General features: G+C 42.0%; 1 protein-coding gene across 5 annotated transcripts; it reads left to right on the forward strand.

The window, feature by feature from the left end:
* Window positions 1–1289: 1289 nt before the first annotated feature.
* LOC137363948 (uncharacterized) lies at window positions 1290–16417 on the forward strand. 5 transcript variants are annotated; one of them, XM_068027453.1, is made up of 6 exons: window positions 1290–1374; window positions 3661–4017; window positions 5200–5508; window positions 10358–10477; window positions 12792–12811; window positions 15789–16417. In XM_068027453.1, exons 1-6 carry the CDS (start codon window positions 1323–1325, stop codon window positions 15834–15836), a joined length of 906 nt encoding a protein of 301 aa, XP_067883554.1. In that variant the 5' UTR covers window positions 1290–1322; the 3' UTR covers window positions 15837–16417. The 5 variants fall into 5 exon arrangements, with proteins under 5 accessions (XP_067883554.1, XP_067883555.1, XP_067883552.1 ...); XM_068027454.1 differs by having other exon boundaries at window positions 12795–12811; XM_068027451.1 differs by lacking the exon at window positions 15789–16417 and adding an exon at window positions 15037–15613.
* The last annotated feature ends 278 nt before the right edge of the window (window positions 16418–16695 follow it).

The following is a 16695-nucleotide window of genomic DNA, read 5'->3' on the forward strand; positions in this document are numbered from 1 at the left end:
CGGTAGCTAAAGTTGCTGATGACGCAAAGGTAGGTAGGAAAGTAAGCTGTCAAAGGGGCATAAAGAGTCGACAAAGGGATTTGGATAAGTGAGTGCAAAGTTTGTCAGGTGGAGTACAATGTGGGAACATGTGAACTTGTCCACTTTGGCAGGAACAATAGAAAAGCAGCATATGACTTGAATGGAGGGAGACTGCAGAACTGTACGTTACAGAGGGATCCTCATATATGAATTACAAAATATTAGTATGCAGGTACAGAAAGTGATTCGGAAGGCAAATGGAATGTGAGCAATTATTCCAAGGGGATGGAGTATAAAAGTGGGGAAGTGTTGCTGCAGCTGTACAGGGCATTGGTTAGACTGCAGCTGGAGTACTGTGTACCATTTTAGTCTCCTTACTTAAGAAAGGATATCACTGCATTAGAAGCAGTTCAGAGACGGTTCAGTCGACTGATTCCTGGGATGAAGCGGTGATCTTATGAAGAAAGGCTAAGCAGCTTGGTCCTTTACCCATTGTAATTTAGAAGAATGAGCGGTGATCTTATTGAAACATATGAGTTCCTGAGGGACGTGACAGAGTGGATGTGAGAGGATGTTTCCCCTTGTGGGGGAGTCTATAACTAGGGGATGCAGTTTAAAATTAGGGGTCTTCCATTCAAGACTTAAATGAGGATTTTTGTTTTTTAGGGTCGTTAATCTTTGCAATTCTCTTCCCCAGAGAGCAGTGAAGGCTGACTCATTGAATACATTCAAGGCTGAATTAGATAGAGTTTTAATCGGAAAGGGAGTCAAGGGTCCTGGGGAGCAGACAGGAAAGTGGATTTCAGGCCGCAACCAGATCAGCCATTACCTTATTCAATGGTGGAGCAGGCTCGAGTGGCCGAATGACCTACTCCTGTTCTTAATTCTTGTGTTCTTATGGTAGAGAACAAAGGCTCCAGCCGCAGGTTCTCGGATAAAACGGCCTTTTTGAGTTTATTCTTCTTATTCCTGTTGAAGATTGTCATAGCCGAGGAATTATTCGGTGTGAATTTTTCCCACACCATGTGATGCCAAAGCTAAGTGTTGGGAAGTAAATATCGGCTCAGGTGGGAATGCAAAATGCGTGACATCGCACCGGGTACCCCAGTTAAATTTCAGCCTTTGGATGTGGAAATTACTGCCTCTGGATTTTACCTAGTCACTGAGGAAATTCTAACCAATAATCACATGGTCAAGTCTGTTTAATTTCCCAGAAACGGAAACGAGAACAGCTTCTTGTTTTGCTAACTGATACACTTGGCTATTTTTCTGCGTTTAGTCCACACTCAACAGCCAACAGTATGAAGAGTCTTATTCTTGGCCTTTCCGTTTTTCTCCACGTTCTAAATTCAGGTAACCTTTACAACTAATTTGACATTTATTTTTATTTTTGTTGTGGCACCCAATGGGGGCGAAATTCGATTTGAGCGACTAATTTCTATTGACATCAGAGGGTGCAATACTGGACAGGAGAACGGGTGCCGAATACAATACCGCCCGTTTTGCCTCACCGCCTCTGTCAAATTTCATCCCCATCATGTTCGGTATTAACCAACATGTAATACAATGGATGGAATTCCTCTCTTTGCGACTTCAAACTCAAGTAAGAGTGAAAATGTGAGTTTGATAATACTGTGGGGCTATGTAGATGGTGTCCTTTAATACACCGAGAGGCAAATACCTTTCAACACCCCACACTCACCTAGACCCCTTGATTACTAGTTTTATTTCATTAAGTATATTATCAACGGCTGCTAACTAATATGTGGATGCATTGAATCAAAGGGAACTGGATAATTATTTGAAGAGAATAAATTTGCAGCGCTAAAGGGAAAAGGCAGGAAAGTGAAACTAGATCAGTCGCTCTTGTACAGAGCTGGCATAGACACAACGGGTTGAATGGCCTCCTTCTGTGCTGAAATCATTCTATGATTCTATTCCCCCTAGTCATGGCCATCCGTTCCCATCATGGATTTCACAAGCAGCACACTGGGCTAAGTGACTCAAGTCCGGGAGGCTCTGCAATATTTACTGAAAAAGAAACTGATTGTGTCAAGGAAGTGGAAGGTCTGGGAGTTGCTTTAATTTCATTGTAAGTTTTAGGTCAATCAGAATTACACTTTAAGTTGGGAAATCAGATCTAAATGGGACTTACCGTTCAGATGAGCTACAAACCGACACGGCTCCGAGGGTGCTTTCACAGGCTTCACAGGCTTTATTGCGTTTTCCACAATAAGCACAAAATCGTGATACTTAACAAAGGGCAGTTGTCAGCATTTGTATTCACGATGGAATACCGGTCCTCAACCTTTGGCTAACTTTGGCGCCTTGCCTTTTGATTGAAGTCTACCTTCTGTCTTATTCTGGATGATGCTGCACACTTTTGGGGTCTTACAATTTCTAAATTTATGTACCTTTCCCCGCTTAGTTCTGTGCCATATTTGGTGAAACCTGTTTCTGTTCATCTGATTAGTCAGTCATTACCTAAATTCCCTTCCATGATGGTTCTTTAAGCCATGTTTAGGTCATTGTCATTGTCATTCAAGGGCTGCAACTTGGTGTGTCCTTGCTGTGTATTCATCCACAGTGACCACTCCATGAGATTGATATGTGCTTGCCCTGCTTCACAGCTATTTCGCTGGACATGTTTACAGTCTTTTCTGATTAAAACGCTAACAGGATCCCTGGGGTAATCCACAGTCTAACGACGTTTAAATAAACGGTCTTTGCATGGTCTGGATTAACACTTCCCATTGCTTCTCCGCATGTCATGAATTGTACGGAACTTTAGCTCACATCATGCTTTGTCGTAATGTTACATATGAAATACAATTTTAACTGTTATACTTAAGGATAAGACAACAAGGTCTAACAGTGCTATAATAAAATCAACTCAATCCTACAGCAGTTTTACGGAAGTGACATTTTCAGCCAATGTCAAATTTGCTCTGGGAATTTGGATCTTTCCACAAAAAGGGCAGCACTTTGCAGGCGGGCCGGCGCATTGATCCAAATATGTGAGAACAAAAAAAAAATCAAAGGCCTCTCCCTGGAAGGCAGAGTCGGTGTCAGGCCTACTGTGAAAAATTTGAAAGCTGGGAATTATTGTGTCAAGTTTAACCAGTCACGTTTACTCCTGTTTGTTCGACATTAATTCACTCACTATTTTAACTAAACGTTCAACTGTTTTCTAAGTTTTTAATAGTTTAATGATTCAGTTTAGTTGTTGGACAGAGTAATGCCATATCAATGGGCTTAGCGCAGCTGCTACAACATAGATTGCTGTAAAAAAAAATGAGAGTTGCAGGCAGGCCAGGGGAGCATTGGAATTGTCCAGTATGGAGAGAACAGATGCATGGTTGAGTTTTTTAGTAGCTGTTAAGCTAAGGCTGGAGCAGGGTCAGGCGATGTTGCTGTGGTGGACGTTATGGTAGACTTGTTGATGGTGATGATATTGACTCGGAAGCTCGGCTTGGAGTTAAGTAGGGCGCCATGATTGTGAATGTTCTGATTCAGCCTTTGACGGTGGCGGGGGACAGAGATAGAGCCGTTCGTTTGGGAATGGATTTAAGGAGTAAAGCTGAATACTTATCCAGACGTGTCCCGTCCTGTTTAGTAACATATTTTGTTCCGACATAGGTACCACTGAGGATGGACGTGGTGTAGATAGTACAGAACTGGCTCTTTCCAACGGATCAAGCCTGGTTTTACTGCCTTGTTCCTCCTCGCTTCCCCATGGAGTTAAAGAGATCCAGTGGATATTTGAACCTGCCTCGGGAAACCATGGGACTAGACTTTGCACAATCGATAAGAAGAAGCATCAGTGTAACTCCACGACATACTCGAATATAAAACTGGCAGAGCCAAAGGATTTCACCATGGGGAATTATTCTCTTTACTTTAACGCGACAATGGAATATACTGGAAATTATTACTGTTTCTTGTATCCAGAAGACCTAATTCAGAGGATGGAAATTCGTCTGATAGTGATTAATGGTAAGTTACTGAAACCATGTCATTGTCCAGTTATATCTCTGACACAAACTGCTCCATCATTTTTCCTATTTGTACCAATGTTCTGTTAGACTCTAATTTATTAAATACCAGATGTTTGTTCATTAGTTTCGTGGAAAAGAGTAGCATTAAAACAGTGCCACTGGCCAGAGTTATTGCACACATCTAAAACCCTTTCTAAACCCTAAATGTAAACACTAAATTTTGTGGAAATATATTTACAAAGCTTTGGTTAGTCGCCAACTGGAGTATTGTGTCCAGTTCTGTTCATTACACTTCAAGAAGGATGTGTGGGCTCTTGAGAGGGTGAAGAGGAGATTTATCAGAATGATTCCAGCGATGAGGGATTTTCTGCAAGGTTAAGTTGAAAAAGTTGAGTTTGTTCTCCTTAGAACAAAGCAGATTGAAGGGAGATTTAATAGAACTGTATACGATGATGACAGGCTTAGATATGCTCGATGAGAAAAAAACTGCCCCCATTAACTCATGGTACAAGGACTAGGGGACACAGATTGAATGTTTTGGGCAAGAGATGCAGGGCGAATATGAGAAAGCACTTTATTACACAACATGTGGTAATGACCTGGAACTGACTGCCCACAAGGGTGGTGGAAGTAGGGACAATCAATGATTTCAATAGGATGTTGGATGGTCACCTGAGAGAAATAGTCTTGCAGGGCTACTGGGATCCAAACGGGGAATAGGACTAACAGCAGAGATTCGTGGAGAGACTGCATGGACTGTATGGGCGAATGACCTCCTTCCGTTCTCGAAATGACTCTGTGCTCCCATGGGAAATCAGTTGCATTTCTGGAACCTTCCCCTCAGCACTTCTGCTCGAAACTCACTGGGGTAGAAATTGACTTCGAGGGGATTGACTCTTGGCTGGCGAGCATGTGAGCAGGCCACAAAACACATCCCATTGAAGAGATGCAAATGCTCTTTAAGGTCGTCAGTGATTTGGTTTCTCTCTCCAACTAAAAACACAGGCAATACCGCTGAACAGTGCATGCACGTGAATCATTCGAATGAGGTTGGGCTTTGGACCATAAGGTGTGGCAGGCCCAGCAGCTGCACTGGCCCACTGTGCGTGACCGAATTTCCAGGCCACAGTATAATCCATGGCGCATTCTATCAGTTTAACTGGTTCTCCTCTTCCCACAGTGTCTGTGACTCCGGCCCGTGCGATTCCCCTGGAGAGCTCCGTGTTCCTGACCTGTGAGATTTCTGACCTGTCTTATTTTAACAGCATTGATTGGAGCACTGACAGCAACGTAATAACTGGGAAAGAGATTGAAATTCAGTGGAAGTTGAACAACGAGCTGATTCATCAAGACCAGCGGCGGAAGTTTGATTTCAGGAGTTTGAATATCAGCAATGTTCAACGAGGTGATGCCGGACGTTACACGTATACTGTCAGATACAAGAATGGAAAGTCATTTTGCTCTTATAACTCTCTCTTGGAGATATCAGGTTAGCCAGAATCTTAAACTTCCATTTGCGTGTGATGTTTGACATCAATTTGGTCCCAAAATCAAAGAATCATAGAAATGTTATATATAGCACAGGAGACCATTGGGCACATCGTGTGTGTGCCAGCTCTCAGCAAGATCAACTCAATTCGACCCATTTCCCCACTTTTTTTTGTTCCTATCCTCCTGCGTTTTCTAGTCTCCTTTCATAGGATGGAGGCTTCGTTGGCTAGGCCAGCATTTATTGCCCATCCATATTTGCCCTTGAGAATGTGGTGATGAGCTGCCTTACTGAACCACTGCAGTCCATGTAGTGTAGGTACACCCACAGTTCTATAAGGAAGAGAGATCCAGGATATTGACACAGTAATGGAGAAGGAAGGCCGTTAGAGTTCCAAGGCAGGATGGTGTGTGGCTTGTAACGGAACTTGCAAGTGGTGGTGTTCGCACTAAAGGCCTGGTAAGGTCAGGAAAGAAAGACGACTGAACTGGACTCGTCCCGTCTCCTACCATTTTTATCCCGCGCCTGATCCAACCTAACCCGACTCGATCATTTGAATGTTCACTTTACCTACCTTTCGATTTTCACTTTTTCAGTTTGTGCAGATAAGCAACAAAATCTGTAACTGGACTTGAAAGGTTGTTTAAAAAGATGAAGATTGGAGCCACAAAGTCAGTGATTGTTTGGTCACTAGTTAAACAGAAACTCTTGGAGTTGTGCCCAGACAGGTTGTGCCACACAGTACCAGTATTGCTTACAATAAACACAATTGCCCGAAGGCTCAGTACTGTATGTGTGTCGACTAGAGTCCTGACAGTGATCATTGTATTTTTTTTCATATGAATGTGTTATATGCTATAATCATTATTCACTCTGGACCTTCCTGGTCTATGCATCTCAGCTGCTCACTGGATAAACTCGCAGTAAGTATTTCAACCTGTAAAGCAGGAGTCTAGGTAATGTATAATTATATATTCTGAGCCTTCGGGCAATTGCTGTGTTTATTTTAAGCAATACTGGGTACAGTGTGGCACAACCTGTCTGGGCACAACTCCATGAGTTTCTGTTTCAGACGTGATCAAACAATCACTGACTTCGTGGCTCCGATCTTCATCTTTTTTAAACAGCCTTTTAAGTCCAAATGCAGGTTTTGTTGCTTTTCTGCACAAACTGAAAACGTGAAAAAAAGAAAGTAGGGCAAAGTGAACATTCTGGTTTTCGGGTCGGGCACGGAAAGAAAAGTGAAAAAACTCGGGCCGGGTCAGGCTTGGGTCAGGTCGGGTTCAGGTTAAAAATGAATTGACTTGGGCCGGGTCGGGTTTCAGTCGGATGTAGTTCTGTCGGGGTCGGGTCGGGTTTCCTTTGCAGACCCGAGCAAGCCTTTACTGCAAGTGCAGATCTGCAGTACTGTTTGTTTAAAGACTTCTGCTGGTTGACCAGCATACACACCACCAGCAGCTCGCACGCATCTGCTTCCCTCCTCCTTCTAGGTGATGGAGGTCACAAGTTCAGAAGGTGCTGCCGAAGCTGGCTTGGTGAGTAGCTGCAGTGCATCTTGTAGATGGTACACACTGCTGCAATTGTGTGTCAGTGGTTGTAGAGGGAGTGAATGTTAAAGGTGGTAGGTGGGGTGTCGATCAATTATCTCTTCAGATAATGATCCAATATCCTTTTGAAAGCAGGATGGAATCTGCCTCCAGCGGACTCTGGTTCAGTGCATTCCATATCCTAACCAGTCATTGCATAAAACAGCCGATTGTTGCCATTTTTTTCTGTCATTGGACTTAAATCTGTGTCCTCTGATTGTTGACCATTCTGCCAATGGGAACAGTTCCTCCTGATCGACTCTGTCCAGACTCCTCATAAGTCTAATCACTTCTTTCGGGCGGCACAGTGGGGGCAGTGGTTAGCACGGAAGCTTCACAGCTCCAATGACCCGAGTTCGGTTCTGTGTACTGCCTGTGTGAAGTTTGCCAGTTCTCCCTGTGACCTCGTGGGTTTCTACCAGGTGTTTTGATTTCCTCCCACAGCCTGAAACTTGCAGGTTGATAGGTAAAGTGGCCATTATAAAATCCCCTTAATGCAGGGAGGAGAATTGCATGGATGTGATAGGGAATATGGGATTAATGCAGTTAAAATGGGTGGTTGATGGTAAGCGCAGACACTTTGGGCTGAAGGGCCTGTTTCAGTGCTCTCTGACTTGTATCAAATCTGCTCTCAACTTTCTTTGTTCAGAATAGCCTCCAGTTCTCTGTAAAATCTTCTCGGTTTGTATGACTAACCACCCCGATGGAAGTTTGTAAAAAGACAAATATAATAATTTGTGACTCCCAAATTTCCATGGGGCTGCCCTTTTTAGGTAACATCTGACACAGGTCAGTCTAGTAAAGCGGTCGGCAAAATTGATGGAAACCTTGGAGATAAGTTTCAAGGACAACTACAAAAAATTATTCTCTATTGTCACCCGCAAAAATCATTTTGAGAAACCTGCTCTTGCTGGTCCAGGCGTGGTAAACCCGAGGAAGTGCATTTGCAGTGAACAATTTGATCTTACTGTGGTCAATAAATGGATTTGGGAGGAGGGATAGAGTTATGCCCCGCTTTGTACAACTACATGGTCAAAGCTTTGAAATCAACCTGTTTATCACAAAACGCCAAGGCGATTATAGATGAGAAAAAATCATTCTGATTTAAACTATTAAAAATTCTACAAAGCCCCACTCACGTCCCATTCAGCTTATTTAAATGAATCTCAATTTTAAAAAGTTTGCACTGTCTTTCTGTTGTGACCATAGACTTCATAGCACCAGCCTAGTTCTGCTTCCAGGTAAATGTGATCCACGAGTTGTGAGTTGTCGGAAGGATTAGGATAAATGGGTGGTTGATGGTCAGCACAGACCCTTTGCGCCGAACGGCCTCATTGCCGAATGGCAATGATGTCGCCAATTAAAGATCAAGGGTAGATGGATGGTCTTCTTGGAGTATATGATGTAAACGCTATGTTGCATTTGTCTGATCAAGTCCTGATGTTGTTCAGACTGTTGCAGGCAGACATGGATTGTTTCATTATTGGAACTAAATACTGTAAAATCGACAGTGAAAACGCCCACTCCTGACTTCATTACAGAGTGAAAATAATTAATGAAGTGGCTGAAAATAGACCACGGAGGTTGCTTTGAGAAATCCCCGCACTGATATCCCGGGCTGTGATGATTGACCTTTGACAGATTCCATCAACCTGCTGTGTGTCTGGTGGAATTCCAACAACTGGACCAATTCCTTTTGATTCCCATTGGGATTCTTTTTGCAGGATACTTTTGTGCCATTCTCGGTCCAATGTTGCCTGTTCTAAAAGGCAGGTCATGTCACCAGTTTCAGCGTGCTCACCATAACCAGTCTGTAGGTAACATTGGTAACATCAGATCTTCTGTCCCACAGCTGTGAAATCCGTTTCCTGGGAGACATTGAAAACACCAACAGGAAGATAAATTGATATAAATTGCAACCCACAATGACCACAGCAGATTGCAGTTTCTCATCCCATCAGACCCCACAATTGTCCACCTTTCTGTGGTACGGCCTGTCTTGGAACCAGATAGTGAGATTCGGGTTCACCCTTTCAAAGCAAAATGGAGCAATAGCAAATAGATTCATCTTTCGATTCTTCAGATGTAGAATGCACAATTACCGCCTATCCACAGTCATCCAGAGAGTAATAATAGACAGCCACGTACTTTAGCACTGGAAGCTAATCTGGGCAAAGTCCTCCCTGAATGACACGCTTCAACCATGTTGCCGGTTATGCCACACAGATAGCTTCAATCAGTATAGTGCCAATTTTCATCACGGGTGTCTATTTCCTTGAAATTCCTTTCCTCCTCTTAATGTTTCCTGCAGAACTTACACCGACGTCCATCATTACAGGGAATTCACCAACTGGAACATTAGGTGAAATCCTCGTTTTCTCTTTGCTTTATGTTGCCTTTTGCTAATTGTACCTGGCAGTGAAAATCCTGACGGTCTTTGAGGTGGGGGACATTACCCGTGATAAATGATGCAGAACGAACAATATTGAATTCACTTCTATTTTGCAACCAGCCAGGTGTCCCCTTTTATTGACTTTAATGGTAAAGAAAATCAAGAGTTGTGTGCAATGGGCAGCTAATTCCATGTAGACCGTTTTACACCCTATCCCACACGGAAAGCTATCTCCAACATGCCTTGAATAATTATATGACTGAGGCCCAATTCAAACTGACAGCAGGCCGCTCTCTTTGTGTATGTGCCACTCATCCAGAGCTAGATCTGGGCCCAGAAATGGCGGAGACTAAACTGTACCCCAGTGACTTCTCATTTAACCGGTCACAAAGACATCTTCAATCTTCAATTTGAACGTAAAAAGCAGAACCAAAACCCTGACAAAACAATAAAGTTAACAGTTATGAAATGTGCTTACATACCTGCAAAAATTAACTAGTACACGCATTATATCCATTTAACGACTGCCTGTGTGGAGTTTGCAAGTTCTCCCTGTGTCTGCGTGGGTTTTCTCCGGGTGCTCCGGTTTCCTCCCACAAGCCAAAAGCCTTGCAGGTTGATAGGTAAATTGGCCATTAAAAATTGTCACTAGTATAGGTAGGTGGTAGGGAAATATAAAGACAGGTGGGGATGTTTGGTAGGCATATGGGATAAGTGTAGGATTAATATGAATGGGAGGTTGATGTTCAGCACAGACTCGGTGGGTCGAAGGGCCTGTTTCAGTGCTGTATCTCTAATCTAATAAACATTAGATAGGAACAGTTAGTTGAAACTTCTGCTTTACTTTATCACTGAGTGTGTATTTTCGCAGTTCCACCTGAGAATATGAAGAGGAACATAGCCATCACAGGTGCGGCAGTTGGAGTTACAGTGTTTGTTCTTGCCATGGTTCTAATAGGTTTGCTGATCAAGAATAAATGCAAATCAACAGGTAAATGTTGCAAAACACACATACAGATACAATAGCTGCATAACTTTAAAGGTATTGCAACTCAGTGCTGGAACTCAAGCTTCTGGCTGTTCACACTTCTGGACTTCCCGTTCACTTGGATCAATCATTTCCTATAAGGTGAAAAGCTTTCTCTTTCCTGTCAACCATTTGCGTTCTCACTCATCCCAGCTCTCCGCGGAGCTCAGAAAATCCAGCTGCTAAATAAGTGTCTCAATTCAGAGGAGCGTCTTCTGTTAGTTAAGTGGGTGTCCTGGACATTATGTCAGTTTCTATCAACCCGAAGGAAAGTTTGTTCTGTGTCAATCTTTTGAAATGGTCTGGTAGAGTATCGGCAGACACTTTCACAGTCCGACTATTTTCTTTTACCTGTCACTTCAATTCTGTAAGGGGCTTGCACCCTGCACCCTCTCCAAGGCCTTAACATCCTTACTATAGTTGTGGTCCCCGATATTGGACACAGTTCTCCAGCTGTGGCTTAACCAGTGTTTTTTTTTTAAATAAAGGTTTATCAGAACGTGCTTCATTTGTCAGTCTAGTCTTCTATGCATAAAGGCAAGACTGCATCTGCTTTTTAAACATTTTTTCTCAGCTTGACCTGCCATTTAAAAGAATTGTGTACATATACTCCCAGGTCTCCCTGTGCATGCACCTCCTTTATAATTTTGCACATCTTGGCTGTCCTCATTCTTCCTACCAAAAGGCATCTCTCACATGTCTCGACCCTAAATTTCATCTGCCATCTGACTGCCCATTTTATCTCCTCTCTCTTCCATATTTCAAACTTACTGTTAGTTTTTGCCAGATTCCGGAGCGTTTATGGTGGGGTTCTGTAAAATAAAGAAATTGGGTTTAGTTTAGTTTTGACAAGCACAAAAAAGACCAAATCAAGTAAACACATCATACATTGAATTTGAGATGAGTTAGCATGATGTTTATTCACATTGAGGATTCTGTTTCCTCTTTTTCCTGCTTCTAAGTTGAATGTTACGATGAGCAACATCGCGGGCGGTCAGTTTGATTTGGATGATACCATTTTCGCCGCCCATTTGATGATCTGCATAGTTCGATATCACCATTTCAGACTACCACCCAACGTTAAAATTACTCACTTTTCCAGATCTCTGCACATCCTGTTGATCAAGAGGGAGACGAGACAATAACCACTATGATGTCTCAGCCCCTATGTTTCACCCCTTTGGTTGAAGTGATTCAATGCTTTCCCCCGTTGACACGGATGAGAACATGAACTCACACATTGATTACATCAACCGCTGCGCTTGACTGTGATCTTACTTGCACCATCACGTAATCGGGCTCTTCCTTTCTGAAACACAAAGAGATCTTTTTCATTGTATCTGCTGTCAATGTGGATGATGCTTCTCTCTCTTTCAATCCTCAAACATTTGGATTGCAACCAAGAAGAAACAGGGTTGTACTTGGCATTATAAAACAGGAACAGCAATGTTTCTAGATTTATGTGACAGTCAGTCTCTTGGTGCAGTTATTTTATGTAAAACATTATAATATTATTCCAATACCTAAACAAATGGAATTGGACTGAAAGTTTTCAGAATATTGATAGTATTACATAGAATGTGCAACCCTAAAACAGGCCATTTGGACAAATGATCTATTCCACCCTACTACCTCTCTCTCAATAGCATATCGCAATATAACTTTATGCTTCGTGTGCATATCTAGATTCCCCTTAAATATATCTATACCATTCACCTCACTACTCCATGTGCTCAGGAGTTCCACATGCTCAGCAGCCTTTTGGTAAAGAAATTTCTCCTGCGTGCCCCATTGAATTTGTTGTTGACAACTTCATGTAGATGGCCTGCAGTTGGAAATTCCCCCACAGATGAAGCATCTTCTTTACATCTGTCGGATGAAATTATGTCATAATATTGAAGAGATCAATTGGGTCACTTCTCAGCCTTCACTATCCGAAGAAAAATATTCAAGGCCATTCTATTTTTCCTGATAGGTACATGCTCTCGGTTCTGGTATTATCATTTTCAATCTTTTTCTACACTCTCCATTGCCTCCATATCTTTGATTTCTAAATGGAGACAAGAACCGTGCACATTACGATCGAACCAAGCTCCTAAACAAATTTTACTTAGCCTTTCTGCTTTTCAATTCTATTTCCCCAAAAATAAACCCAATACCTTCTATGCAGAATATTGGTTTAGAGTTAGACAAGGTGAAATATCTAAATCTGTTCTGGTTCTGTATCTTGTTACAGTATATTGCCAATACTTATTTCTTTCTTTTCCTTTTGCGACAGCAGATCAAAATTCGGCTCAGGTAAGTTTTATGTTTTTATGACCGATCTATCAATCATGCAAGTGGGGGTGAAGCGAGAATGAAAGGAAAAGAAAATAATTGATCTTGGAAATAAGGCATATCGGGGAATGTTGTGTCGATCTAACCACCCATCCACCTCCTAAAACAAGAATTAACTCCACCAAAAATGCAAGACAGGTCAAAATGGTTATGATTGTTAACTAAAGAACTCATGATTATATCCCAGCAACCGCCCGCCACTCAGAACACATAAAATTTGCAATATAAATTCTCAACCTGAATATTTTATACCAGCACAGCACATCGGTGCAAAAGATAAGGGTGGAGTGTTTGCAATAACCTTCAGACAGAGGTGCCAAGTCAATGATTTATCTTGGTCTCTTCCTGGATATCACTATGTTTCCCTTCGGCCAATTCAATTCACTCCAAGGGATATCAGGAAACCTCTGAGTGCACTGGATACTGCAAATGCTAAGCACCGAGATAATATTCCAGCTGCAGTGTTGGAGACTTGTGTTCCACAACAAACTATGTCTCTGGTCAAGCTGTCCCAATACTGCTACTACACTGTCATCTACCTCACAATGGGGAAAACTGTCCACAAATATCAGGACAAATCCAATCCAGCCAATTACAGTCCCAGTATTCTTCTCTTGATCACCAGTCTCGTGCTAACAACAGTGCTATCGAGTGACACTTCCTCAGCAATAAGATGCTCACAGATGCCCACTTTGGGTTCCAACAAAACCACTTGGGTCCAGACCTCATTACTTAATTTCAAACGTGAGCTGTAAGTGCCGGCCCTTAACAACAAGGCAGCTTTTGAGCCAGTGTGGCATCAAGGAACTCGAGTAAAATGGAATTTTATGAGAATTGGGTGGGAAACTCTCCATTGGCTGATGTCACACTTTGCACCAAGGATGATAGTTCTGGTTGTTGACAACCAATCATCTAAGCACAGGGCATCGTTGCAAGAGTTTCTCGGCAGTGTCCGACCATCTTCAGCTGTTCTATCAATTATCTTTCCTCCATCATATGGTTCAGAGTGAGATGTTCACTGCTGACCACACAGTGCTCAGTTCCATTCACAACTCCTCTGTTAATGAAGTAGTCAGTGCCCACATACAGCAAGACGTGAACAACATTCAATCTTGGGCTGAGAAGTGGCAAGTAACATTTGTACCGCACAAGTTCCAGGCAATTACCAACTCCAATAGGAGAGAACTTAAACATCTCCTCTGGACATTCAGCAGCATTACCTCAGCATTGCTGAGACACCACTATCAAAATCCTGGGGTTACCATCGACCAGAAACTTAACTGGGTCGGCCACATAAATGCTGTGGCTATAAGAGCTGGTCAGAGGGTGGGATTTCTGCTGCAAGTGACTCACATCCTGACTCTTCAAAGCCTGTCCACCGTCTAAAAGACACAAGTCAGGATTATGATGGAATACTCTCCCCTTGCCTGGGTGAATGCAGCTCCAACAACACCCGAGAAGCTCAATGCCATCCAGGACAAAGAGACCCACTTGATTGTCACCTCTTCCACCACATTAAGCATTCACTCCCTCCACCCCTGTGCACAGAGCAGCAGTAGGTAACATCTACAAGATGCACTGCAGCAACTCATCAAGGCTCCTTAGTCAGCACCTTCATAACCACAATTTCTTATAACTATACGGTCAGCAGCTACATGGAACACCACCAACTACACGCTCCCGTCAAGTCGCCCACCATCTTGACTTGGAAATTTTGCACTGTTTCTTCACTATTGATCAAAATCCTGGAACTCTGTCCCAGCAGTACTGTGCATGTACCTAAACCACATGGCAGCAGTTCAAAAAGGTAGCTCACCAACAGCTGCTAAAGGGCAAAGAGGTGACGCTACATCCCATGCATGAATAAACATTCACCCTTTGGAAAGAGAATTGGATAAATATTTGAAGGCAAATTTGCAGCTGATACAGACACATTTAGACGAATGACATCCGACTATTCTGTATTCCTCCATGATTCAATGATATTAAGTTGCTGTTTGGCTTCCAGAAAGATATGTCAGTACATCAGTGTCCTCGACATACTTTGATTGACTTGTTGATTTTCCATTTGCAATATGTTAATAATTTTGCTAAAAAGTTGAAACAAATAAATAAATCCTCGTAAACGAGAAAGTGTTTCCTGAATTAATGAATATTTAATTCAATGTCCTGTTCCTTCGGTGCAGATTAATGAGAAAAATTATGCAGCAATTAATCTGTATGCACTGGGAAAAGCCAGGAAAAGTGTTAAGCGATCAGAAGAAGCCATCCTCTACGCCGAGATTAAAACAAATTAGCCGAATGTTGCACTGGATTACTGTCTGACATTGCTTGCGCGCCTTTGGATCGGACATCTCTCAGAGTTGTGGCCAATTAGAATTAACTCTATTTCATTGTAAAATAGGCGGAGTCATTGCTGATTGGGCGCTGAATGTTGCAAAGTGGGAACTTGTCTCTAAAGAAGCCTTTGCGATTTTGCTGCTGTCAGGGAGAAATCTCCATCTGCTTCCTCCGCTTTGTGTTGTTTATACTGTACAATAAACAGAAGGCTTCCTATGATCATGATTTGTAGTGAAATTTTAAATATGTCCTGAAACCAATATATTTGAAGTCTTCTACAATTATTCCTCTTCCCTGCAGATTTTGCAAACGTAGGGAATCTAGCAATTTAATTCAGTTTCACTTTCCTCACTTTAATTCTAATCGGAGTCCTATCCTGGTCGCTTTTCCTTCCACCTGTCGGTTGCTGCACAGACTATTGTATCAGGGCAGTCATCGCAATAACGAGGCGAAGGACAGTGTCGAAATAGCAAACGCTGTTTTCTATCTCAACTGGCGTCACCTGGTAGCCTAAAATGCAGACAGGATAATTAATGTTCTGTTTCTACTGGTTTTCTGGTGCCCACCGTGACCTTTAGATTTATTTTATTTCATTTAGAGATACAGCGCTGATGCAGACCCTAGACGTTTACCCATTGTCTCTTGAGACAAGGAGGCCAAAGAGAGAATAAAATGAATACAGCATTTTTTGGAAATGAGTTAAATATTAACGGAGGTTGGGTGATTAAATCGATCTTGTGGACATCTCCCCTGATATCATCCACCAGGAAGTTTGCAGAAATGACAGAATTTCCGATGAAGGTTTTAAATGTAACAGTAGAAAGATTTTTGAAAAAATGTGTGAAATTGAGAAATGTTGCTCGAGAGTACACATTCAGTGGAACCGTTTCGTCGTAAATTCAAACAAGTCACACAGATGCAAAGATTATGCAGCAGTCCACTGCTTAAATCCAGGCAAAATTACAGTAGCTTATGATCAAATTTGTTTGTGTGCCCATTCGCTGAAAATTCAAGAAGACCGAATATTCCTCATTCATGTCAAAATCTCAGATTTAGGGAAGCAATTTTCACCATGCTTATAGCCCAAGCATATTGCATTTTTAACGGCCGAGTGCAGCCTCGTGTGACACAATTAGGGAATGAACAGGGATATTAGTTATAGTTATTTGAACAAACCATGATAGGTGTTGTCATATTTTATTCAGTAATGTAACCTGATATGTATATTAAAGTCAATATTAGCATTTAACTATCCACATATCCAACCATTGAAGCTGAGATTTATGTTACTAATTCGTAGACACTCGATTGGAAAAGTCGTAAATATGACTTTAATTGCAGCATGATCGTGTAGTGCAATTGTAATTTTACATTAACTTGGTTGCAAAGGGTAAAATATCCCTAAGGATCATTTTCTGACAATTAATTGCAGAGATAGTTAAATACATGTAGAATAGAGTTTGGAGAAATAAAATATTGCAGCGTATATTATGTTCTTTTCAATA

Source organism: Heterodontus francisci, unplaced genomic scaffold (assembly GCF_036365525.1).
Source record: "Heterodontus francisci isolate sHetFra1 unplaced genomic scaffold, sHetFra1.hap1 HAP1_SCAFFOLD_534, whole genome shotgun sequence".
Taxonomy (NCBI): Eukaryota; Metazoa; Chordata; class Chondrichthyes; order Heterodontiformes; family Heterodontidae; genus Heterodontus; species Heterodontus francisci.

What these genes read in the sequence shown, in the direction of transcription:
- LOC137363948 (XM_068027451.1), top strand. Translation starts at nt 1,323, where the DNA reads ATGAAGAGTCTTATTCTTGGCCTTTCCGTTTTTCTCCACGTTCTAAAT. An exon ending in TCTCCACGTTCTAAATTCAG is followed by an intron (nt 1,375 to 3,660) that starts GTAACCTTTACA and finishes GTTCCGACATAG; the next exon opens with GTACCACTGAGGATGGACGT. An exon ending in CTCTCTCTTGGAGATATCAG is followed by an intron (nt 5,509 to 10,357) that starts GTTAGCCAGAAT and finishes GTATTTTCGCAG; the next exon opens with TTCCACCTGAGAATATGAAG.